The following is a 25,795-nucleotide window of genomic DNA, read 5'->3' as shown; positions in this document are numbered from 1 at the left end:
CTATTTTTAATTTTTTGAGGAACCTCCATACTGTTTTCCAGAGTGTCTGCACCAGCTTGCATTCCCACCAACAATGCAAAAGAGATCCTCTTTCTCTGCATCCTCACCAACATCTGTTGTTGCCTGAGTTCTTAATGTTAGCCATTCTGACAGGTGTGAGGTGGTATCTAACTGGGGTTTTGATTTGTATTTCCCTGATGATGGGTGATGTGGAGCATTTTTTCATGTGTCGTTTGCCATCTGGATGTCTTCTTTGGAGAAGTGTCTATTCATGTCTTTTGCCCATTTCTTCACTGGATTATTTGTTTTTTGGGTGTTGAGTTTGATAAGTTCTTTATAGATTTTGGATACTAACCCTTTATCTGATATATCGTTTGCAAATATCTTCTCCCATTCTGTCGGTTGCCTTTTAGTTTTGTTGATTGTTTCCTTTGCTGTGCAGAAGCTTTTTATTTTGATGAGGTCCCAATAGTTCATTTTTGCTTTTGTTTCCCTTCCCTCCAGAGACGTGTTGAGTAAGAAGTTGCTGCGGCCAAGATCAAAGAGGTTTTTGCCTGCTTTCTCCTTGAGGATTTTGATGGCTTCCTGTCTTACATTTAGGTCTTTCATCCATTTTGAATTTATTTTTGTGTATGGTGTAAGAAAGTGGTCCAGGTTCATTCTTCTGCATGTCACTGTCTAGTTTTCCCAGCACCACTTGCTGAAGACTGTCTTTATTCCATTGGATATTCTTTCCTGCTTTGTCAAAGATTAGTTGGCCATATGTTTGTGGGTCCATTTCTGGGTTCTCTATTCTGTTCCATTGATCTGAATGTCTGTTCTTGTGCCAGTACCATACTGTCTTGATGATTACAGCCTTTAGTAAAGGTTGATGTCTGGGATTGTGATGCCTCCTGCTTTGGTTTTCTTTTTCAAGATTGCTTTGGCTACTCAGGGTCTTTTCTGGGTCCATACAAATTTTAGGATTATTTGTCCTAGCTCTGTGAAGAATGCTGGTATTATTTTGATAGGAATTGCATTGAATATGTAGATTGCTTTGGGTAGTATTGACATTTTAACAATATTTGTTCTTCCTATCCAGGAGCATGGAATCTTTTTCCATGTTGTTGTGTCTTCTTCAATGTCTTTCATAAGCTTTCTGTAGTTTTCAGTGTATAGATTTCTCACCTTTTGGTTAGATTTATTCCTAGGTATTTTATGGTTTTTTGTGCAACTGTAAATGGGATTGATTCCTTGATTTCTCTTTCTGTCACTTTATTGTTGGTGTATAGGAATGCAACCGATTTCTGTGTGTTGACTTTATATCCTGCAACTTTGCTGAATTCATGAATCAGTTCTAGCAGTTTTTTGGTGGAATCTTTTGGCTTTTTTATATAGAGTATCATAGAGTACTATGTTGAATAACAGTGGTGAGAGTGGACCTCCCTGTCTTGTTCCTGACCTTAGGGGGAAAGCTCTGTTTTTCCCCATTGAGGATGATATTAACATTGGGTCGTTCATATATGGCTTTAATTATCTCTAGGTATGCTGCTTCCATCCCTACTTTCTTGAGGCTTTTTATCAAGAAAGGATGCTGTATATTGTCAAATGCTTTCTCTACATCTATTGAGAGGATCATATGGTTCTTGTCCTTTCTTTTATTGATGTGATAAATCACGTTAATTGTTTTGTGGTTATTGAACCAGCCTGCATTCCAGGTATAAACCCCACTTGGTCCTGGTGAATATTTTTTTAATGTATTGGTGGATCCAGTTGGCTAATATCTTGTTGAGGATTTTTGCATCCATGTTCATCAGGGAAATTGGTCTATAGTTCTCCTTTTTAGTGGGGTCTCTGTCTAGTTTGGAATCAAGGTAATGCTGGCTTCATAGAAAGAGTTTGGAAGTTTTCCTTCCATTTCTGTTTTTTGAGAATAGGTATTAACTCTTCCTTAAGTGTTTGGTAGAATTTCTCTCGAAAGCTATCTGGCCTTGGGCTCTTGTTTTTGGCAGATTTTTGATTAGCAATCTGATTTCTTTACTGGTTATGGGTCTTTTAAATTTTTTTTTCTTCCTGTTTCAGTTTTGGTAGTGTATATGTTTCTAGGAATTTGTCCATTTCTTCCAGATTGCCCATTTTATTGGCATAGAATTGCTCATAACATTCTCTTATTATTGTTTTTATTTCTGTTGTGTTGGTTGTGATCTCTCCTCTTTCAATCTTGATTTTATTTATTTGGGTCCTTTCCTTTTTCTTCTGATCAAACTGACTAGTGGTTTATCAATTTTGTTAATTCTTTCAAAGAACCAGCTTCTGGTTTCATTGATCTGTTCTGTTTTTTGTTTTTTTGTTTTTTTTTGTTTTTTTGGTTTCGATAGCATTATTTTCTGCTCTAATCTTTATTATTTCCTGTCTTCTGCTGGTTTTGGGTTTTACTTGTTCTTTTTCCAGCTCCTTAAGGCATAAGGTTAGGTTGTGTATCTGAGATCTTTCTTCCTTCTTTAGGAAGGCCTGTTGCTATATACTTTCCTCGTATGACTGCCTTTGCTGCGTCCCAGAGCTTTTAGGTTGTGGTGTTATCATTTCCATTGACTTCCATATACTTTTTAATTTCCTCTTTAGCCCATTCATTCTTTGGTAGGATGTTCTTCAGTCTCCAAGTATTTCTTACCTTTCAAAATCTTTTCTTGTGGTTGATTTCGAGTTTCATAGCATTGTGGTCTGAAAATATGCATTGTATGTTCTCGATCTTTTTGTACTTACTTAGGGCTGGTTTGTGTCCCAGTATATGGTCTGTTCTGGAGAACGTTCCATGTGCACTGGAGAAGAATGTATATTCTGCTGCTTTAGGATGAAATGTTCTGAATATATCTGTTAAGTCCATTTGGTCCAATGTGTCATTCAAAGCCATTGTTTCCTTGTTGATTTTTTGATTAGATGTTCTGTCCATTGCTGTGAGTGGGGTGTTGAAGTCTCCTATCATTATGGTATTACTACTATTATGGTATTACTATCTCCTACTATTATTCTATTAGTATCGATTATGGTATGGTATTAGTGTTCTTTATGTTTATGATTAATTTTATCTTTGGGTGCTCTCACATTTGGTGCATAAATGTTTACAATTGTTAGGTCTTCTTGGTGGATAGATCCCTTGATTATGATATAATGCCCTTCTGCATCTCTTGATACAGTCTTTGTTTTAAAGTCTAGATTGTCTGATACAGTATGGCTACTTTGGCCTTCTTTTGTTGACCATTAGCATGAAAGATGGTTCTCCGTCCCCTTAATTTCAATCTGAAGGTGTCTTGAGGTCTAAAGTGGGTCTCTTGTAAACAGCATATAGATGGATCTTGTTTTCTTATCCATTCTGTTACCCTATGTCTTTTGATAGGAGCATTGATTCCATTGACATTTAGAGTGAGTACTGAAAGATATGAATTTATTGCCATTATGTTTCTTGTAGAGTTGGAGTTTCTGGTGGTGTTCTCTGGTCCTTTCCAATCTTTGTTGCTTTTGAGATATATATATGTATATATTTTCATCTTTTCTCTCTCAGAAGGTCCCCCTTAAAATTTCTTGCAGGGCTGGTTTAGTGGTCACAAACTCCTTTAATTTTTGTTTGTCTGGGAAACTTTTTATCTCTCCTTCTATTTCGAATGACAGCCTTATTGTATAAAGAATTCTTGGCTGCATATTTTTCTGATTCAGCACACTGAATATGTCCCACCACTCCTTTCTGGCCTGCCAAGTTTCTGTGGATAGGTTTGCTGCAAACCTAATCTGTCTTCCCTTGTAGGTTAGGGACTTTTTTTCCCTTGCTGCTTTCATGATTCTCTCCTTGCCTGAGTATTTTGTGAATTTGACTATGATATGCCTTGTTGATGGTCAGTTTCTGTTGAATCTAATGGGGGTCCTCTGTGCTTCCTAGACTTTGATGTCTGTCTTTCCCCAGGTTAGGACAGTTTTCCACTATGATTTGCTCACATAACCCTTCTACCCCTATTTCTGTCTCTTCCTCTTCTGGGACCCCTATGATTCTGATGTTCCTTTTTAATGAGTCACTGATTTCTCTAATTCTTAAATCGTACTCTTTTGCCTTAATATACCTCTTTTTTTGTGCTTCATTATTCTCTATAAGTTTGTCCTCTGTATTGCTGAGTCTCTGTTCTGCCTCATCCGTTCTTTCCACCGCGGCATCCATCCATGATTGCAGCTCAGAGCATTTTTAATTTCATCCTGACTAGCTTTTACTTCTTTTATCTCTGCAGAAAGGGATTCTAATCTATTTTTGATTCCAGCTAGTATTCTTATTATCGTTATTCTAAATTCTGGTTCAGACATCTTGCTTGTATCTGTGTTGGTTAAATCCCTGGCTGTCGTTTCTTTGTGTTCTTTCTTTTGGGGTGAATTCCTTTGTTTTGTCATTTTGAACAGAGAAATGGAACTAATGAGGTAGAAAAATTAAAAATAAAAATATATTAAAATTAAAAACACATACACACACAAATCGAATAAATGGTGCTAGATCCTAGGTGTATTTTGGTCTGGGTGTTGAAAGTGGTTTGAAAGATTAGAGGAAAAAAAGGGGGGGGAAAAGGAAATCATTTGAGAATTTTAAAAAATGAGTACACTGAAGTAGACTAAAATAAGATTACGGGAGTAAAATAGAATTTGAAAAAATTTACACAAAAGTAAAGTATATAGTAGAAAAAAATTAAAAATATTTTAATCAAAATTAAAAATAAAAATGAATTTTTTCTTTTTCTGCATCCAAGAAAAAGAAAGAAAAAGAAAAAAGGAAAAAAGTTCATTTGAAAATTTGACAAAGTGAATACACTGTAGTAGACTAAAATAAAATGATGGAACTCAAGTAGAATTTGAAAAAAGTTACATAAAAGCAAATAATATAGTAAAAAAATTAAATAAAAGTATTTTTAATAAAAATTGAAAGTAAAAATATAGGTTTTCTCTTTCTGCATTCAAGAAAAGAAAAGAAATTAAAGAGAAAAAAGAAAGGTCGTTTGAAAAAGTGAATACACTGAAGTAGACTAAAATAATCATTTTCATGGAATATCCTTTTACAACATTTCACTTTCAGCCTATCTGTGATCTAAAAGCTAATGTAAGCATATATGCCCATATAGTTGTTTTTTATGTAGCATTTAGTTGTTTTTTTAATTTAATATCTATTTAGCCACTATTTGTCTTTTTATTATAGAATTTAATTCACTTAAGATTAAAGTAATTATTGTTAGGAAATGACTTAGTATTGCCTATTTTTTTTTCTATTTTTCAGTTCCTTTGTTTCTGTTTCCTTCTCATCGTCTCTTGTAATTTGGTGGTTTGTTTTTTGTAGTAGTATCTTTATGTTTTGTGTATCCACTACAGGATTATTTTTTATGGTTACCATGAGACTTACATAACACATTTTATAGTAATAACAGTTTATTTTAAACTGACAAAAACTTTGATTACTTATAAAAACTGTATACTTTCATTCTTCCTCACATTTTTTTTGTTGTTCATGTTACACATTACATCCTTTTATGTTGTGTGTTCATTAGCAAATTTTTGTAGCTGTAGTTATTCTTAATACTTTTGTTTTTTAAACCTTATACTATAGTTATAAGTGATTTATCCACCATCATTAAAATTTTAGAGTATTCTGGATTTAATTATATATTTATCTTAATCAGTGAGTTTTATACTTTTATATGTTTTCATGTCACTAATTAGCATCCTTTGTTTCAATTTGAACTCTCTTTAACATATCTTGTGGGCCTACTTGTGATAAACTTCTTCAGCTTTTGTTAGTCCAGAAATGTGTTTTTTCTTCTTCATTTCTGAATAACATCTTTTCCAGTTATGATATTTGTGGTCACCACCTTTTTCTGTCAGCCCTTTAAATATGTCATTTCATTTTCTCCTGGCCAGCAAGATTTCTGCTGAGAAATGTTATGGTAGTTTTAGGGGGGCTCCTTTACATTAGGTAGGTCACTTTTCTCTTGCTGCTTTCAAAATTCTCTTTTGTCTTTGACTTTTGACAATTTCATTGTAATATGTCTCTTTGAAGATCTCTTTATGCTTAATCAATTTGCTTGGGGTTCTTTGTGCTTCATGGATCTGGATGTTTATTTCCCTCCCCAATTTGTGAAAAGTTTTTGTCATTATATCTTTAAATAAGATTTCTGAAACTTTCTCTTCTCTGCTCCTTCTGGGAATCCCATAATGTGTATATTGATTTTTATTTTTTCGTTGGTATTCCATAAGACTTATAAGCTTTCTTCACTCTTTTAAATATTTTTTTTTCTTTTTGTTCCTATGACTAGGTAATTTCAAATGATTTGTCCTTGAATTCATTGATCCTTTCTTCTGTATGCTGTAGTCTGCTCTTACAGACTACAACAGGTTACAGTCTGTAACCCTTTTTGTGGATTTACAGTTCAGTCATATATTCAGCTCCATGGTTTCTATTAGGTTATTTTTTATGATTTCTGTCTTTTGGTCAAACTTGCCATTTAGTTTGTATGTTTTTCCTGATTTCATTGAGTTGTCTACTTGTGTTCTGTCTTATCTCGGTGAGATTTTAAAGATGATTGTTTTGAATTATTTTTTAGGCAATTAGAAAATCTTCATTTCTTTGGGATCAACTACTGGAGTTTTATTTTGTTCCTTTGGTGATATCATATTTCCTTGATTTTTCATGTTCCTTGAAACCTTTCATTCTGTCTTCACATTTGAAGAAGGAGTCACTTCTTTACTACTGGCTTCAGGAAAGAAAAAGCTTCACCAGTCATCCAGGCCAGAGATACTGGAGTCTCCAGACTCTTCCTATGTATGCACTTGCTTTATTCCTCCTTATTCTCCTGGGGGAGAAGTCTTAAGATTGTGTGCCTTATCTTGATTTGCAAAGCCAGGCTGGGTGCTGAGATCCTCCTATTTATCTCCCCTAGGGCATTTCCCTGAGGTTTTCAAGGTTACACACCTTCTCCTAATCCAGCAGATCCAGCTGGATGCTGATATTTATGTGCTGTGTGTAGGAGCTTACATGCATTGTCTGCAGGGGAGCATGGAGTGTTGGCCACAGGACAGGAAGAGGTGCAGGGAATGCTGGTGGTAAATTCTGGCTAGTTATAGGATCTGTAGGTAGAGATCCTGTTGGATTTGTGGGAAAGGTTCTTATTAGAGTCCCAGTCCAGTTAGTAGGATCTGCCACTTGCTGAAATCCGTGTATTGGTTGCTTTGTGCTCTTGCCTTTTTTTCTCTGCTCTTAGCTATTCCTAGATTATTCAGCTTTCCCAATTCTTTCAATGTTCTGATATGGAAAGATGAATTTGCATCTCTTGGATAGCCTTTTCACAAGTTTGGGGAAGCTGAGGGCTCACTTTTTCCAGTGAGAGAAATCGCAGGTGAAGGCAGTCTCTCTTCACCCTGAGCTGTGCTACCTTGACATGGTTAAAGTGAAAGTGTTTTTTTTTTTCATCCTCTTCAATGCTTGAGTTTTTGCTCCATGGGGGTGCTAGAACCTCTCAGCTGTATGCTGAGGCTTTGATAAATGTATTCTAGTTCATGGGTCATTGTTAAAATCAGTTTCTATGGGGATGTGAGATATAGAATCTATTTCATCATCTTACTGATGTTCAGGAGAGATTTTTTATTTCAGTCAGTCTCAAATATCCATTCTACTTTGTAGAACATTCAAGTTATATTATAAAAAATTCATCTTTTTATTGATTTGATGACAAGGTTAGTGAAAATTTTTGTGGGATGTAAATAGGAGGACAGTAGTTAAGCAGAATCAAGAGGTCTGCATGTGGGTAGTAGATAGCACAGCAAGCAATGGTTTGAGTTTGGATGAGATCAAAGAATCCAGCTTTAAAGGTCAGGCAGGTAAAAATCCGAAGGTAGGATAGTTTGAGGAATGGTCTTGTAGAGAGGAGCTAGAGTGAACTTAATCCTGTAAGAAGGGATGTTTTCCGACGTGAAATCATAGCCATCTAAGTTTGTGTTTCTTCTAGCAATAATTAAAGGTAAACACATTTGAAATTTAATCAATTTTACCTATCATTTTAAGCTGGAGAGACATATTTACTGTTTCTAACACATCTTCTAATGGCATTTGATCAAGCAAAGAGCAATTCTGTTGTCCTCAGTGTATTTTCTTAATGACAATATCACACTGGAAGGACATTTTCAAGAAGGTTTTAATTGATTTAATAATTGTTATGAAACATTGGAATAGGATGTTTGTATTAAAATAGTGAGCCAGATAGTATCCAAAATCTATAAAGAGTTCACCAAACTCCACACCTGAAAAACAAATAATCCAGTGAAGAAATGGGCAGAAACATGAATAGACACTTCTCTAAAGAAGACATCCAGATGGCCAACAGGCACATGAAAAGATGCTCCATGTCGCTCCTCATCAGTGAAATACAAATCAAAACCAGACTCAGATATCACCTCACGGCAGTCAGAGTGGCCAAAATGAACAAATCAGGAGACTATAGATGCTGGAGAGAATGTGGAGAAACAGGAACCCTTTGGCACTGTTGATGGGAATGCAAACTGGTGCAGCCGCTCTGGAAAACAGTGTGGAGGTTCCTCAAAAAATTAAAAATAGATCTACCCTATGACCCAGCAATAGCACTGCTAGGAATTTACCCAAGGGATACAGGAGTGCTGATGCATAGGGGCACTTGTACCCCAATGTTTATAGCAGCACTCTCAACAATAGCCAAATGATGGAAAGAGCCTACATGTCCACCAACTGATGAATGGATAAAGAAATTGTGGTTTATATACACAATGGAATACTACTTGACAGTGAGAAAGAATGAAATATGGCCTTTTGTAGCAACGTGGATGGAACTGGAGAGGGTTATGCTAAGTGTCATAAGTCACACACAGAAAGACAGATACCAGTTGGGAAGAAGATGGCGGCGTAGGAGGACGCTGGGCTCCCCGCACATCCTGCTGATCACTTAGATTCCACCTACACCTGCCTAAATAACCCAGAAAACCGCCAGAGGATTAGCAGAACGGAGTCTCTGGAGCCAAGCGCAGACGAGAGGCCCACGGAAGGGGGTAGGAAGGGCGGCGAGGCGGTGCGCGCTCCATGGACTGGCGGGAGGGAGCCGGGGCGGAGGGGCGGCTAGCTGGCCAAGCAGAGCCCCTGAGTCTGGCTTGCAAAAGTGGAGGGGCCGGACAGACGGAGTGTGTTCCCACAGGAAGCTCGACTTAGCATCTGGGAGGTCATAAGTTAACAGCTCTGCTCAGAAAGCAGGAAGGCTGGAGGACAAAGGGAGGGAGAGCTGCTGAGCCCCGGATGACAGAGCTCAGTTTGGTGGGGAACAAAGGCGCTTGCCAGCGCCATCTCCCCCGCCCATCCCCCAGCCAAAATCCCAAAGGGAACCAGTTCCTGCCAGGGAACTTGCTCGCTCAGCACAAACACCCAACTCTGTGCTTCTGCGGAGCCAAACCTCCGGCAGCGGATCTGACTCCCTCCTGCTGCCACAGGGCCCCTCCTGAAGTGGATCACCTAAGGAGAAGCGAGCTAAGCCTGCCCCTCCTGCCCCCATGCACCTTGCCTACCCACCCCAGCTAATACGCCCCTAGGAGAGGGGAAGAGAAGGCACACACCAGTCTGACTGTGGGCCCAGCGGTGGGCTGGGGGCAGACATCAGGTCTGACTGCAGCCCCTCCCACCAACACAAGTTATTCAAGACAGCACAGGGGAAGGGGCCCGCAGGTCCTCACCACTCCAGGGACTATCCAAAATGACCAAACGGAAGAATTCCCCTCAGAAGAATCTCCAGGAAATAACAACAGCCAATGAACTGATCAAAAAGGATTTAAATAATATAACAGAAAGTGAATTTAGAATAATAGTCATAAAGTTAATCGCTGGGCTTGAAAACAGTATAGAGGACAGCAGAGAATCTCTTGCTACAGAGATCAAGGGACTAAGGAACAGTCACGAGGAGCTGAAAAGCGCTTTAAACGAAATGCAAAACAAAATGGACACGACGACAGCTCGGATTGAAGAGGCAGAGGAGAGAATAGGTGAACTAGAAGATAAAGTTATGGAAAAAGAGGAAGCTGAGAGAAAGAGAGATAAAAAAATCCAGGAGTATGAGGGGAAAATTAGAGAACTAAGTGATACGCTAAAAAGAAATAATATACGCATAATTGGTATCCCAGAGGAGGAAGAGAGAGGGAAAGGTGCTGAAGGGGTACTTGAAGAAATTATAGCTGAGAACTTCCCTGAACTGGGGAAGGAAAAAGGCATTGAAATCCAAGAGGCACAGAGAACTCCCTTCAGACGTAACTTGAATTGATCTGCACGACATATCATAGTAAAACTGGCAAAATACAAGGATAAAGAGAAAATTCTGAAAGCAGCAAGGGATAAACGTGCCCTCACATATAAAGGGAGACCTATAAGACTCGTGACTGATCTGTCTTTTGAAACTTGGCTGGCCAGAAAGAATTGGCACGAGATTTTCAGTGTGCTAGACAGAAAAAACATGCAGCTGAGAATCCTTTATCCAGCAAGTCTGTCATTTAGAATAGAAGGAGAGATAAAGGTCTTCCCAAACAAACAAAAACTGAAGGAATTTGTCACCACTAAACCAGCCCTACAAGAGATCCTAAGAGGGATCATGTGAGACAAAGTACAAGAGACATCACTACAAGCATAAAACATACAACATACAGATATCACAATGACTCTAAACCCGTATCTTTCTATAATAGCACTGAATGTAAATGGATTAAATGCACCAACCAAAAGACATAGGGTATCAGAATGGATAAAAAAACAATACCCATGTATTTGCTGTCTACAAGAGACTCATTTTAGATCTGAGGACACCTTTAGATTGAGAGTGAGGGGATGGAGAACTATTTATCATGCTACTGGAAGCCAAAAGAAAGCTGGAGTAGCCATACTTATATCAGACAAACTAGACTTTAAATTAAAGGCTGTAACAAGAGATGAAGAGGGGCATTATATAATAATTACAGGGTCTATCCATCAGGAAGAGCTAACAATTATAATTGTCTATGCGCTGAATACCAGAGCCCCCAAATATATAAAACAATTACTCATAAACATAAGCAACCTTATTGATAAGAATGTGTAATTGCAGGGGACTTTAACACCCCACTTACAGAAATGGATAGATCATCTAGACACACGGTCAATAAAGAAACAAGGGCCCTGAAGGATACATTGGATCAGATGGACTTGACAGATATATTTAGAACTCTGCATCCCAAAGCAACAGAATATACTTTCTTCTCGAGTACACAAGATAGATCATATACTGGGTCACAAAACAGCCCTTCATAAGTTTACAAGAATTGAAATTATACCATGCATACTTTCAGACCACAATGCTATGAAGCTTGAAATCAACCACAGGAAAAAGTCTGGAAAACCTCCAAAAGCATGGAGGTTAAAGAACACCCTACTAACGAATGAGTGGGTCAACCAGGCAATTAGAGAAGAAATTAAAAAATATATGGAAACAAACGAAAATGAAAATACAACAATCCAAACGCTTTGGGACACAGCGAAGGCAGTCCTGAGAGGAAAACACATTGCAATCCAGGCCTATGTCAAGAAACAAGAAAAATCCCAAATACAAAATCTAACAGCACACCTAAAGGAAATAGAAGCAGAAAAGCAAAGACAGCCTAAACCCAGCAGAAGAAGAGAAATAATAAATATCGGAGCAGAAATAAACAATATAGAATCTAAAAAAACTGTAGAGAAGATCAACGAAACTGAGAGTTGGTTTTTTGAAAAAATAAACAAAATTGACAAACCTCTAGCCAGGCTTCTCAAAAAGAAAAGGGAGATGACCCAAATAGATAAAATCATGAATGAAAATGGAATTATTACAACCAATCCCTCAGAGGTACGAACAATTATCAGGGAATACTATGAAAAATTATATGCCAACAAATTGGACAACCTGGAAGAAATGGACAAATTCCTAAACACCCACACTCTTCCAAAACTCAATCAGGAGGAAATAGAAAGCTTGAACAGACCCATAACCAGTGAAGAAATTGAATCGGTTATCAAAAATCTCCCAACAAATAAGAGTCCAGGACCAGATGGCTTCCCAGGGGAGTTCTACCAGACGCTTAAAGCAGAGATAATACCTATCCTTCTCAACCTGTTCCAAGAAATAGGAAGGGAAGGAAAACTTCCAGACTCATTCTATGAAGCCAGTATTACTTTGATTCCTAAACCAGACAGAGACCCAGTAAAAAAAGAGAACTACAGGCCAATATCCCTGATGAATATGGATGCAAAAATTCTCAATAAGATACTAGCAAATCGAATTCAATGGCATATAAAAAGAATTATTCACCATGATCAAGTGGGATTCATTCCTGGGATGCAGGGCTGGTTCAACATTCGCAAATCAATCAACGTGATACATCACATTAACAAAAAAAAGAGAAGAACCATATGATCCTGTCAATCGAAGCAGAAAAGGCCTTTGAGAAAATTCATCACCCTTTCTTAATAAAAACCCTTGAGAAAGTCAGGATAGAAGGAACATACTTAAAGATCGTAAAAGCCATTTATGAAAAGCCCACAGCTAACATCATCCTCAACGGGGAAAAACTGAGAGCTTTTTCCCTGAGATCAGGAACACGACAGGGATGCCCACTCTCACCGCTGTTGTTTAACATAGTGCTGGAAGTTCTAGCAGTAGCAATCAGACAACAAAAGGAAATCAAAGGCATCAAAATTGGCAAAGATGAAGTCAGGCTTTCACTTTTTGCAGATGACATGATATTATACATGGAAAATCCGATAGACTCCACCAAAAGTCTGCTAGAACTGATACATGAATTTAGCAAAGTTGCAGGATACAAAATCAATGTAAAGAAATCAGTTGCATTCTTATACACTAACAATGAAGCAACAGAAAGACAAATAAAGAAACTGATCCCATTCACTATTGCACCAAGAAGCATAAAATACCTAGGAATAAATCTAACCAAAGATGTAAAAGATCTGTATGCTGGAAACTATAGAAAGCTTATGAAGGTAATTGAAGAAGATATAAAGAAATGGAAAGACATTCCCTGCTCATGGATTGGAAGAATAAATATTGTCAAAATGTCAATACTACCCAAAGCTATCTACACATTCAATGCAATCCCAATCAAAATTGCACCAGCATTCTTCTCGAAATTAGAACAAGCAATCCTAAAATTCATACAGAACCACAAAAGGCCCCGAATAGCCAAAGTAATTTTGAAGAAGAAGACCAAAGCAGGAGGCATCACAATCCCAGACTTCAGCCTCTACTACAAAGCTGTAATCATGAAGACAGCATGGTATTGGCACAAAAGCAGACACATAGACCAATGGTATAGAATAGAAACCCCAGAACTAGACCCACAAAAGTATGGCCAACTCATCTTTGACAAAGCAGGAAAGAACATCCAATGGAAAAAAGACAGTCTCTTTAACAAATGGACAGCAACATGCAGAAGGGTGAAACTAGACCACTTTCTCACACCATTCACAAAAATAAACTCAAAATGGATAAAGGACCTGAATGTGAGACAGGAAACCATCAAAACCTTAGAGGAGAAAGCAGGAAAAGACCTCTCTGACCTCAGCTGTAGCAATCTCTTACTCAACACATCCCCAAAGGCAAGGGAATTAAAAGCAAAAGTGAATTACTGGGACCTTATGAAGATAAAAAGCTTCTGCACAGCAAAGGAAACAACCAACAAAACTAAAAGGCAACCAACGGAATGGGAAAAGAGATTTGCAAATGACATATCGGACAAAGGGCTAGTATCCAAAATCTATAAAGAGCTCACCAAACTCCACACCCGAAAAACAAATAACCCAGTGAAGAAATGGGCAGAAAACATGAAAAGACACTTCTCTAAAGAAGACATCCGGATGGCCAACAGGCACATGAAAAGATGTTCAACGTCGCTCCTTATCAGGGAAATACAAATCAAAACCAGACTCAGATATCACCTCACGGCAGTCAGAGTGGCCAAAATGAACAAATCAGGAGACTATAGATGCTGGAGAGGATGTGGAGAAACGGGAACCCTCTTGCACTGTTGGTGGGAATGCAAACTGGTGCAGCCGCTCTGGAAAGCAGTGTGGAGGTTCCTCAGAAAATTAAAAATAGACCTACCCTATGACCCAGCAATAGCACTGCTAGGAATTTATCCAAGGGATACAGGAGTACTGATGCATAGGGGCACTTGTACCCCAATGTTTATAGCAGCACTCTCAACAATAGCCAAATTATGGAAAGAGCCTAAATGTCCATCAACTGATGAATGGATAAAGAAATTGTGGTTTATATACACAATGGAATACTACGTGGCAATGAGAAAGAATGAAATATGGCCTTTTGTAGCAACGTGGATGCAACTGGAGAGTGTGATGCTAAGTGAAATAAGCCATACAGAGAAAGACAGATACCATATGGTTTCACTCTTATGTGGATCCTAAGAAACTTAACAGAAACCCATGGGGGAAGGGAAGGAAAAAAAAAAAAAGAGGTTAGAGTGGGAGAGAGCCAAAACATAAGAGACTGTTAAAAACTGAGAAGAAACTGAGGGTTGATGGGGGGTGGGAGGGAGGGGAGGGTGGGTGATGCGTATTGTCGAGGGCACCTTTTGGGATGAGCACTGGGTGTTGTATGGAAACCAATTTGACAATAAATTTCATGTATTAAAAAAAAAAGACAGATACCATATGTATGTGGATCCTAAGAAACTTAACAGAAGCCCATGGGGGAGGGGAAGGAAAAAAAAGTTAGAGAGGGAGGGAGCCAAAACATAAGAGACTCTTAATAACTGAGAACAAACTGAGGGTTGATGGAGGGTGGGAGGGAGGGAAGGGTGGGTGATGGGTACTGAGGAGGGCACCTGTTGGGATGAGCACTGGGTGTTGTACGGAAACCAATTTGACAATAAATTTCATATTAAAAAAAAATAAAATAGTGAGCCAAAGAAAGACATGGCAAAATTTGCAAATGAAGTAAGGAGGTAGATTTAGATGTAAATGAATCCTTGACATATGGCCAAGCCTATGGTGAGGTTATTTCAATTATATGCATGGATAAAGAAAATGTTAAATTTGGTATTTGTAAAATTAATTTCCTTTCAATTTTTTTTCATTTTTTGTCCATCTGAAAGAGAAAAATGGAGAGACTCAGTAACACAATAGAAAAATAGGAATGGAATAGAATCATGAAAGGAAGAATTCTTCTGAATAATTTTAAGACATTTAACCAGTTTTATAAAAGATATGTTGTAGTTGTATTTTATATTATATAATATGTGAACATTATAGAGTGAATTATATACAACAAGTCTACGAGACAGACACAATCTCCAGTTACAAATGAAGGGCATACATGGGGTATCCAAAATGTGAATCATCAAGAAAAGCAATACTGTACAAACACTGGTGACTACTAATTTTTCTTTCTTTCTAATTGTTTTGAAATGTTTCCTTTTCTGTTATAATTTTCTCTTCCTAGCTTGGCCCTAGCTTTGTAGTTTTAAAAATTTTATCTGACATTATATCCCAATGATTCATCATAACATAATATAGGACAAGGATCAATGTAAGATTACATACACATAATATGCATACACCTGTGTGTGTGGCGGGGGGTGTTTACATAATGTAAGATTAGACCCTCTGACCATTGGGTGTGTTTGTGTATGTGTGTATGTATACTCACATGTGCATGCACATCTTGAAGATCATTGTATGATTTCATTTTATGTTAAGGGTTCTTCAGAGAGCTTTCATTTGATATTAGTTCTTTCTCCAATTATCACATTATGCTTAAACCTTGGAAAGGATTCCCCTCTTGATATATTTTAATAAAAGAACCTTTAGAGCCACATACCCTCCATCATTTCTTCATAGGCTGTAGATTATCTTGGCTTCTCTTGCCTGAAGACTTATATCTAATGGAAACATTAAAAATACCATGTCAGGTTCCAGTAGTGGGAAATAGCTGGAAGTTATAATAGATCAAATGGAAGACAGAGTTTTACTTTTAAATTAATAATTAAATTCAGAATTCTCTTTGATATGTTAGTGTTGAGGCTAATTAGAGTATATGATTTACAGTGAGGCATGATGAAAATAATATTGAATATTGAATATTATACAACTTGGGTATTAATCTGAACTTCACTGTTTATTTGCCTAATGACCTTGAGTAAGATAGCTTCAGCCTAACTTCTCACAAGTTTAAGTGTGTGGTTACCAGTATCTTTACTGCCCAACTCTTTCTAGTGTTGTCAGGATGAGATGATATATGTTAAAATATTATGTAAACAATGAAGTTCAATATTAAGGTGACTACTGTAAATAATAGTTAATATGTGCCATGCACTATATTAAGTCTTGTCATAATTTTTACAACAGTTTTATGAGACAAGCGACATTCATATTCTAGTTTTACAGATCAGAAAGGTGAGGTTCGGAGTGTGAAGGACACATGATTGGGTTCACGCTATATGTCAGTGGGAAAGGCAAGATTTGGATACTGGTCTGTCTGACACTAGACTTGATGTTAATAATTGCACAATTTTTGTCACTCACTTGAATAATAATTGCTACATAGAGTTATGCATGGAAGTAAAATTCTCTTTATTATCACATCTGAATTCTAAATGAGAAAATGAAATAATATTTAGTTTTCTTAAAAACAGAATGCCATAGAGTTCTAATCATCCAAATGTGTTCTTCCTTTAGAATTTAATTATCTTGGATCCACTCACAGTGACTGAGGAAGAAATAAGACCATCACTAGAAAAACGTCTTGAAGCCATTATCAGTGGGGCTGCACTGTTGGCTGACTCTTCCTGCACAAGAGATTTCCATCGGGAACGGATTATCGCAGAATGCAATGCCATTCGTCAGGCTCTCCAGGACCTGCTTTCAGAGTACATGAACAATGTAAGTAACTGGTTTTCCACCAACCCCTTACAATGGGTATGTACTGAGGTTCTTTCTGTGTACAAATGTAATAATTTACAAATGAGTACATGATTTTACATGGTTTGGCTTTCTGAATGGGTTCTACTCACAGAGTACAGCTTTGAAATAGGAATTTCTAGGGATGAGATCCAAAAATATATAATTGTTTTATTTGAGGAAGTATTTAAATATTAGTTGAAGAAGGGAGTCAGGATTAGAGAAAAGAAACTGGAGTTGCACATCAATAAAAGGAAGATGAAAAAATGGGAAGGTTGTTCAGGATTACATTGGTGAATAACAAAATTGGAATTTAGATAGTATTAGATAAAGTGAATGCTGCAGGAATCAGGGTTCAGTTTTGAAGGTGTAGAGTGCCTGTAGTTTGTCACTTTGGCTCCTAAGCTTTTTCACAAATGATATACTTGTATAATTTTTTGCAGTCTGACCTACCTCTTAGGAATATTATAAATGTTGTCTAAATTTAGACAAATGCAAAAGTATCTGTTTCAAGATCCTTTTGGTTTCATTTCATATATATTCATATGTGATATATTCAGTTCATATGTATTTTTCTACATCCATCTATGGAGTACATATGCCAGTTTTTACACTCAAATTATTGCTGTTTTTAAAATGAACAAGAAAGCATTGAAGACATTGTCAACCATATATTGATCATGAAGCCCCCTTAAGTAATAGAGCTAAATAAAATGAAGGATTTATAATATATATATATATATAATATATATACAATATTTTGTTCATCTTCTTTATAAATGGAATAGTTCAAGAATTATGAGAGTACATTTTGAAAATTATTAGTTACAAATCATATGACTTTGGGGTATGAAGTTGAAGATTTAGGATTGTTCAGTATAAGTAATTTATGTGAATAATTGAAATGTGCTAAAATTAGTTAATGAGTTTTAAGGCTCCTTCTGCACATTTGATGTATCTTCATATCTTAATATTTGATAACTTTGGCTCCTGACCAAAAGTCTCTTGCCTGTCAAGAGATCAAAGTTGTAAAGCAGACTTTGTTAATAAGAACATGTTAGTAATGTCATGTCCTGCTTCTGAAGCTAGAATGTCTTCAATTTTGGCATATAATATCTCTTTTTTAAATTTCTAGTATTTAAAAAAAATTTTATGGAAAATTACGACAAAGTGTAAGAAATAGAAAATTATATAAGAAAAGCATGAACCCAGAAAGCATATAATACATTTTTAATTAAAGATTTTTTTCTAATGTTTGTTTACTTTTTAGAGAGAGAGAGAGAGAGAGAGAGAGAGAGAGACAGACAGAGTGTGAGCAGGGGAAGAACAGAAAGAGGGAGACATAGAATCTGAAGCCGTCTCCAGGCTCTGAGCTGTCAGTACAGAGCCCGATGCAGGGCTCAAACTCATGGACAGCGAGATCATGACCTGAGCTGAAGTCAGATGGTTAATTGACTGAGCTACTCAGGCATCCCTAGTTAAAGAGTTTTTAAGGGAATTTAGCAATTATAAGAAACTCAAAAGATAGTATTGTATCGGATTTCCTTCTCCCATGATCTATAAACCATTAAAATTATTCTCATATTTATACATACAAATAAAATTGCATATAAGTTTATTTTAATCTATAAAGTATAAAATTATAGATAAATTAACTTTTCAGATATAAAGTTGTTTTATTCTTTTAGATGCAAAAGCAAACAGATACACATGCACAGTCACCCACATACATAGTTGGGGATGGCAACATAATTGTAGAGCTTGATGCAAAATGAAAATGCAAGTACTCTTGTTTAAAATCAGGGAAAAAGCTTTTTTTCCCCTCATAGTCTTGATTGACCTGAGAAGGTGATTTTTACTTGCTATTTAATGTTAGGTTCTCTGTTACATAGTACTTGTGAGACCCTCACAGGTGTCTCTAGCCCTGCCCCATGACCATGATCCACTTTGCCTTGTGCTAAGGCCCCCACTGGGCATGGAGGGTGGCAGTAATTGTTGGGTGGGAGAGCAGGTGGCTAAGGACTTGTGCCCGAAAGGCAGAACTGCTTGTGAGTCTAGGGCATATGCTCCATCACTAATATACACAAATCCCAAGGTAAAATTATTAAACATTTCAAGACTGTGGTAGCAAAGCATTAAAGGCCAAGCATGGGGTTCCTTTCTGAGTATGGGGCCCTGAGTACAGTCACAAGCCCCTGAAACTGGTCCTGTACATCATAAATACATACCACATAAGTGATTTTATGGCTCTCTTCAATTTTGCGTTAAAAACTATTTGAGTTAAAAACTATTTATACCAAAGGTGAAGTGATGAGAGCATTTTGCCCTGGGTAAAATCATTAAGAAGGTGCATTGTCTCTAGATATTTGTAAACAATAATAAAACGAACTGAAAATTCGTCGGTTTTTGCTATCACCAAACTCTAGCAATTCTAAATGTTAAGTGATAAAGTGTTTTTCTCAAAATTCTTTTGTTTTTTTAAGTTCTAAACAATACTGTGGTTATAATTGACTTTTAATGATATGTATGAATGATTCAAATTGCACATCTTATGATTATCCTTTAATAACCATGACATTCCTTAGGCATTTAAACAGCAGATTCAAAAGAAACAATGATGACACAATGATTATAAAGAAAAAGAACTAGAAATAGAATCACTTCAATTCTGATATTTATGTTATCACTCAGAATTTTTATTTAAATTTAAAATTATAACAATAAAACAGAATTGCTAGGGGTAATATTTGTATTAGGTAAATGCAAATTTCATGCATGTGAAGTTCATACGTGAAATCCTTTATTGAATTTTAGCACTAACTGAAATTTGTTCTTCTTTTAAAATTTGTCAATTACTTTAAAGTTAAAGAACAAATCAGAAAAATAATGATTATTACTGAAAAGTAATTTTGTCATGTAGAGGAGACAGGTGTTTAAATATTTACTTCAGGTATAAAATATGTTATGTGAGTCACTGAAAAAAAAATATATATATATATTTCTTACTGCTCTTTTTCTTAACAAGGGTTTACTCTGATAGTTAGTTTCAAGGCCCATTTCTCAAGAACACATAACCTATTTATTTATGTTACTAATATCCTTCTCTTCGGTATGTTGGTTTTAAGACAAGGTAAGTTCTATGTTAGAAGAATGAAGTGGAAAGGAACTTTTTCATTTATAATATGCAAATAATTAAGATCAGAGGTAAGTACCTTTTAAAAAATCATGTCCATAAAATTATCTTAATTTTTTTTTAAAGTAGACTTAGAAAAATTTTATTTAATTGATTAGATCATACTACTCTTTATGCTTGATGGAGGCTGTTTTTTTCTTCCTTCCTCCTTCCTCCATGTTTCCTCTTCTCCTCTTCTGGCAAAGGAGAGTAAACACCCCCTGAAATTCATTTCCCTCTTGGCACTTCCCATTTTTAGCTCTCATCTCTGTTGGCATTCCTGTGTTTGTTTGTGTGCCTTTCCCGGACAGGAGCTCCAAAAGAGTGAGGACTCTCTCCCTGGCCCTTAGCACAGAGACTTTCAGGTAGCAGGTGCTCAGTGATTATCATTTGGTTACAGGTATATTGAATTTAGTACTTGCTTCTTCTCAGTTTTTAAAATTAAAATGGACAATGTGCCTAAAGCAGTTAATTTATATTTATTTAATATATTAAATAATAACCATGGAGAAAATATGGGGAGGATTAATGGTAAGAATAGAAACCTGGGAAAGGAAGAAGGGCACAGAGGTGAGAAATCTGTTCTTTGGGTGATCTTAGTATTTGTATACTAAGGAATTTGTATATTCCTTTCTCTTAGGATATAATGTTAAATACTTGTTGAGGAGGGCATTTTTTTTTTTCAGGGAATGAAAGACTTATTACGTGTGGGTAATATCTGGCTATCTGCCCTAATGTTGGTGTAGAAGTCAGAGCAGGAGGAGCTAAATTTATGAAGTGGTGGTCTACATGATCAGAAACCCATTTATATGCACAGTATATTAACTTTCTATTGCAGGTAAAACCCACTAATAATAAAAAAATATGAATTTGTAGTATTATGAAAAAGTACTGCACAAGCAGTGTAATAGTTCCTTTTCATATGAAAGTACAGAATTTTAGGCCTAATGCTAATATCTGACCTAGCCAATTAATATTTGAATTAAACAGTACGAACCAATCTGGAAAAACTGTGGGGTATATTATCAGAACACGTTTCTAGGTTTATTTTTATTCCAAGTTTATATCAGAAATGACGCTTCTTTATAACTGTTTCATCTGCTTTAACGAAAGGGAATGCACTTTCCTGGTATTAGCTGAACTCAAACCTTTCTCAGAATTTGCTTAAAAGATTTTAGATGGCTCTTATACCTAAGTCCTCAACTTTCCAGTTTAAGGAATGTTGTGTCTCATTTGGTGGGCCTGGTTTGCTTTTCAGATTAGTTAGGAGCTTTTCTATTGGGCTGTTGATAAAAAAAAACGCTTGGTAATTATTGAGACACAATAAAGATAACCGTAAAAATTTAAAGCAAGATGAAAACTCATAATCTGTGCATCTTTTATATGAATGTAACTTCAAGGTTTCAAATTTTGTTAGTCTGTTGGGTACAGAGAAGTTCAGCAGTGGGAAACGAATGTAGCTTATGTTTTCTCAGGCGCAATCCGCATGATCAGTATGAATCTAGGTGACTTTACTTTCTTAAGCAGATCAGTAAGTCTTGATCATTTGTTTTTTTGACTGAAGCTCTATGTTTACTAAGTTCAATGTCTTGTCACATTAATAAGAAATTAGTAGGTAATGAAACCACATGGATCTATAACAGGTAAAACAGTTGACCACTTAACACTTTAGTGATTATATATGATTGTTCTAATGTTTTCCATAATATATGGAAATAATTATTTTACATCTATAGGTCAAAAGTCGGACATAAGTTTCACTGGGCCAAAAAAGGAAGTGTTAGAGTGCTCCAATCTTTTCTGGAGAATCCATTTCTTTGCCTTTTCCAGCTTCTAGAGGCCATCCATAGTCCTTGGTTCACAGCCTCTTTGTCTATCTTCACAGCCAGCAATGTCACATTTCCCTGACCCTGTTTCTGTCCTCACATCTACTTCTCTGACCACATCCAGGATATGTTCTCTACTTTTTAGGATTCATGTGATTAGTTAAGGGCCCACTCAGATTATCCAGGAGAGTCATCCCATCTCATGACTCTTAACCTTAATTACATTTACCAGGTTCCTTTTGCCATGTAAGATACCATGCTCACAGGTTCTGGGAGTTAGGGTGTGAGCATCTTTTGGGAAGCCCATGATATACACTAATACCAGTCTTCCTTAGTCTCTTTTGTGGAATCATCATCACTCCTTACATTTTAAATCTGTTGTGGTTAGTATCTCTTACTTTAAGCTTTATGCAGGTAGATCACATATCTATTTTATTTACTATTTTATCTCTAGCCCAAGATATAACACTTGGCATTTAGAAAAAGCTAAATTGTAGTTTTTAATGAAAGAATGAATGAAATTATTGCATATTGTATATTCCCTATAATGGAGAAACTTCTTCTCTGGCATTCAATGAAATGAGTTTTGAGCGTCTACTAGATTTATATGATGAACTGCCTGTTATAAAAGACCTTATTTTGCAAAGTATAGGTCTCTTCTAAAAATCAGTGTGAATATTCAGAAACAAAATTTTCTCATCACAGTCTCTTCATTTGTATGCACATCTAGATATATTCCACAAGAATTTTACTAATTAAAATATATACTCCAGAGAACATTTAGAATTAGATAAAGTTTAACTTCTGTTTTTTTTTAAAACTTAGAAGTAAAAAAAAATGTCTATTTTTCTAAGACATTTCTGCTGTTTTTGTTATACTTTCAGGATTGGTTAGGTCTAGTCTGTCTTCTCTGATGTACAGCATAATTAAGGAATTCTTCATGTGGATGGGGCAGAGTGAGGAGGCTCTAAAGAAGGGAGGGTCTTAGAGAGAAGTTTTTTTTTAATGGTGGCCTTTCTATAGTTGGTGAAAACAAAGTTGGAGGTGAGTTGTCATCATGATTTAGTTCTAAGAATCATCAGACATGGTTATTTCCCCCGGGGTGGATTGAAATCATGTTGATATTGTTGTTTGGACATATTACTGGACAGAATCTTCAAGTGATGTAAGGTTGTTGGTGAAGTTAGTACTCAGATTGGTACTTTATTAGAGAGGGTATTAGAGAGGTATTAGGGTATCAGAGAGTTTAGTGAGTGATGGCTAAAGTAAGTCAGGCCTGGCTGTATGCAGGGACTAATTTGCATTTCCAGACCTCTTACTTGCTCAATATTTTCTTCTTTTGGTGTCTTATGTGAAAGTACATTGTTGGTTCTCATTATGTATTTGTTTAGTGACTAAATAATCAAATGGACTGGCTTTTGTTATTCAGAGACCTATCTCATTTCTAAGTCTTGTGTTTAATTTCCCTGTCCTGGGGAATTATAAAGATTTGCTAAGCCAACAAAGAGATGTTAAAGGATTTTTCTTCCATATTAGTCCTCTACCTCTTCCTTGAAAATCCATTTTAGAAATAATTTCAGCCTTATTTGTCATGATGATAAGGTAAAGCAGTTAGGATGATCTTTATGCAATGATTTTTTTGAATACTAGAGACAGGTTAGAATTAAAATTCCAAAGAGGTAAAGGCAACCCCAAATCTTCTTTTCTTTTCTTTTCTTTTCTTTTCTTTTCTTTTCTTTTCTTTTCTTTTCTTTTCTTTTCTTTTCTTTTCTTTCTTTTCTTTGACATAACTGGCTTTTCTAACACAGAGAAGAAGGCAGAGATGTAGACAAAATGCAAAGATGGAGGAATTTATCCTAAATTAAAGAATAAGGTAAGGCCATGGCCAGAGAACTAAGTGAAGCAGATATAAATAACATGTCTGATGAAGAATTTAAAGCAATAATCATAAGGATACTCACTGTGCTTGGGAAAAGAATAGAAGACATCAGCAGTACCCTTAACCTAGATTTAAAGAGTTAATGAAGAGTGAATCAGAGATGAAAAGTACAATAAGCAAGATTATAACACACTTGATGCAATTCAGGCTAGAAAAAGAAGAATGAAAAAAAAAAGAATGAATTAATGACCTAGAAGACAAAATAATGGAAAGCAATGAACTTGAACAAAAGGGACAAAGAAAAATTATGCAACACAAGAAAAGACTTAGGAAACTCAGTGACTTCATCAAATGGAATAACATTTGTATTATAGGAGTCTCAAAATAGACAAAGGGGAATGAAAATGTATTTGATGAAATAATAGCTGAAAACTTACTTAATTTGGATAAGGAAACAGACATCCAGATCTAGGAGGCACAGAGAACTCCCATCAAAATAGAAAAAGCAGATGAACATTAAGACATATTGTAATTAAATTTGTAAATATACTGATAAAAAATCTTGAAAGCAGCAAGACAAAAGAAGTCATTAACTTACAAGGGAAAAACCATTAGAGTAACTGGAGATTTTTCAACAAAACTTGGCAAGCCAGAAGGGAGTAGCATAATATATTCAAAGTGCTGAATGGGAAAAATCTACAGCCAAGAATACTCTATCCAGCAAGGCTGTACTTCAGAATAGAAGGAGAGATAAAGAGTTTCCCAAACAAAAACTAACAGAGTTCATGACCACTAAATTAGCCCTGCAAGAAATATGAAAAGGACCCTCCAAGTGGAAAGGAGAGACCAAAAATTACAGCATAGAGGCAGGAAATACAAAAGCAGTAAAAATGAATGTTTCTGTAAAAATAAGTCAGGAAATTCACACAAAAAAATAATATAAAGACTATAATAACATACACCTAAAACATGGGGAGGAATGTAGAAAAGAATTTGTTCAAACTTGAATGACCATCAACTTCATATAGACTGCTATTTACAGAAAAAGTTGTATATATAAGCCTTATGGTAATGATATATCAAAAACCACTAAAACTTGAAAATAATAAAGAGAAAATAATCCAAATATATACTAAGGAAAATCAGCAAAACGTGAAAGAGAAGAGACAGAGAAGAGAAGAGAAAGAAAGACAAGAAAGGATCAGAGAAAATTTCTAAACAACAGCAAAACAATAAAATGGCAATAAGTACATATCTGTCAGTACTTACTTTGTGTTTTTTTAACTTAAATTAAATTATGTTAATTTTTTTAAGAGAGAAAGAGGGAATGAATGGGGGAGGTGCAAAGGGAGAAGGGTGAGAGAGAATCTTAAGCAGGCCCCACGTGCAACACAGAACATTACAGGGGACTTGATGTTACGACCATGAGATCATGACCTGAGCTGAAATCAAGAGTCAGACACTTAACTGACTGAGCCACCCAGGTGCTTTGAATAATTACTTTGAATATAAATGGATTAAATGCTCCAATCAAAAGACATAGACTGTAAGAATGGATAAAAACAAGATGCAGCTATATGCTGCATCAAAAGACTCATTTTAGACCTAAAGACTTCTATAGATTGAAAGTGAGATGTAGAAACTTTTATCATGCAAATGGATATCAAAAGAAAGCCAGGGCAGCAATAATTGTATTGAACAAAATAGACTTTAAAACATAGATTGTAACTAAGAATGGCACTATATAATAATAAAGGGGACAATCCAGCAAGAAGCTATAACAGTTGTAAATGTTTATGCACCCAACATGAGAGCACCCAAATGCACAAAGCAGTTAATAACAAAAATAAAGGAACTAATTTATAATAACACAATAATAGTATGGGACTTTAATACTCCACCTACATCAATGGACAGATCAT

General features: G+C 36.0%; 1 protein-coding gene across 5 annotated transcripts in view; it reads left to right on the top strand.

Annotated features, from left to right (window-relative positions):
• The window catches only part of CTNNA3 (catenin alpha 3), a 1,731,503-nt gene that overhangs the window by 500,509 nt on the left and 1,205,199 nt on the right, over positions 1-25,795 (top strand). For all 5 annotated transcript variants that reach the window (XM_053207653.1, XM_027062103.2, XM_053207654.1 and 2 more), the window contains one exon: positions 16,775-16,978. In XM_053207653.1, the coding sequence (XP_053063628.1) occupies positions 16,775-16,978 (204 nt within the window). The remainder of the gene's footprint in view (positions 1-16,774; positions 16,979-25,795) is intronic.

This window comes from Acinonyx jubatus, chromosome D2 (genome assembly GCF_027475565.1).
Source record: "Acinonyx jubatus isolate Ajub_Pintada_27869175 chromosome D2, VMU_Ajub_asm_v1.0, whole genome shotgun sequence".
In the NCBI taxonomy this organism is placed as follows: domain Eukaryota; kingdom Metazoa; phylum Chordata; class Mammalia; order Carnivora; family Felidae; genus Acinonyx; species Acinonyx jubatus.
This window is presented reverse-complemented; position numbering and strand designations above follow the sequence as displayed.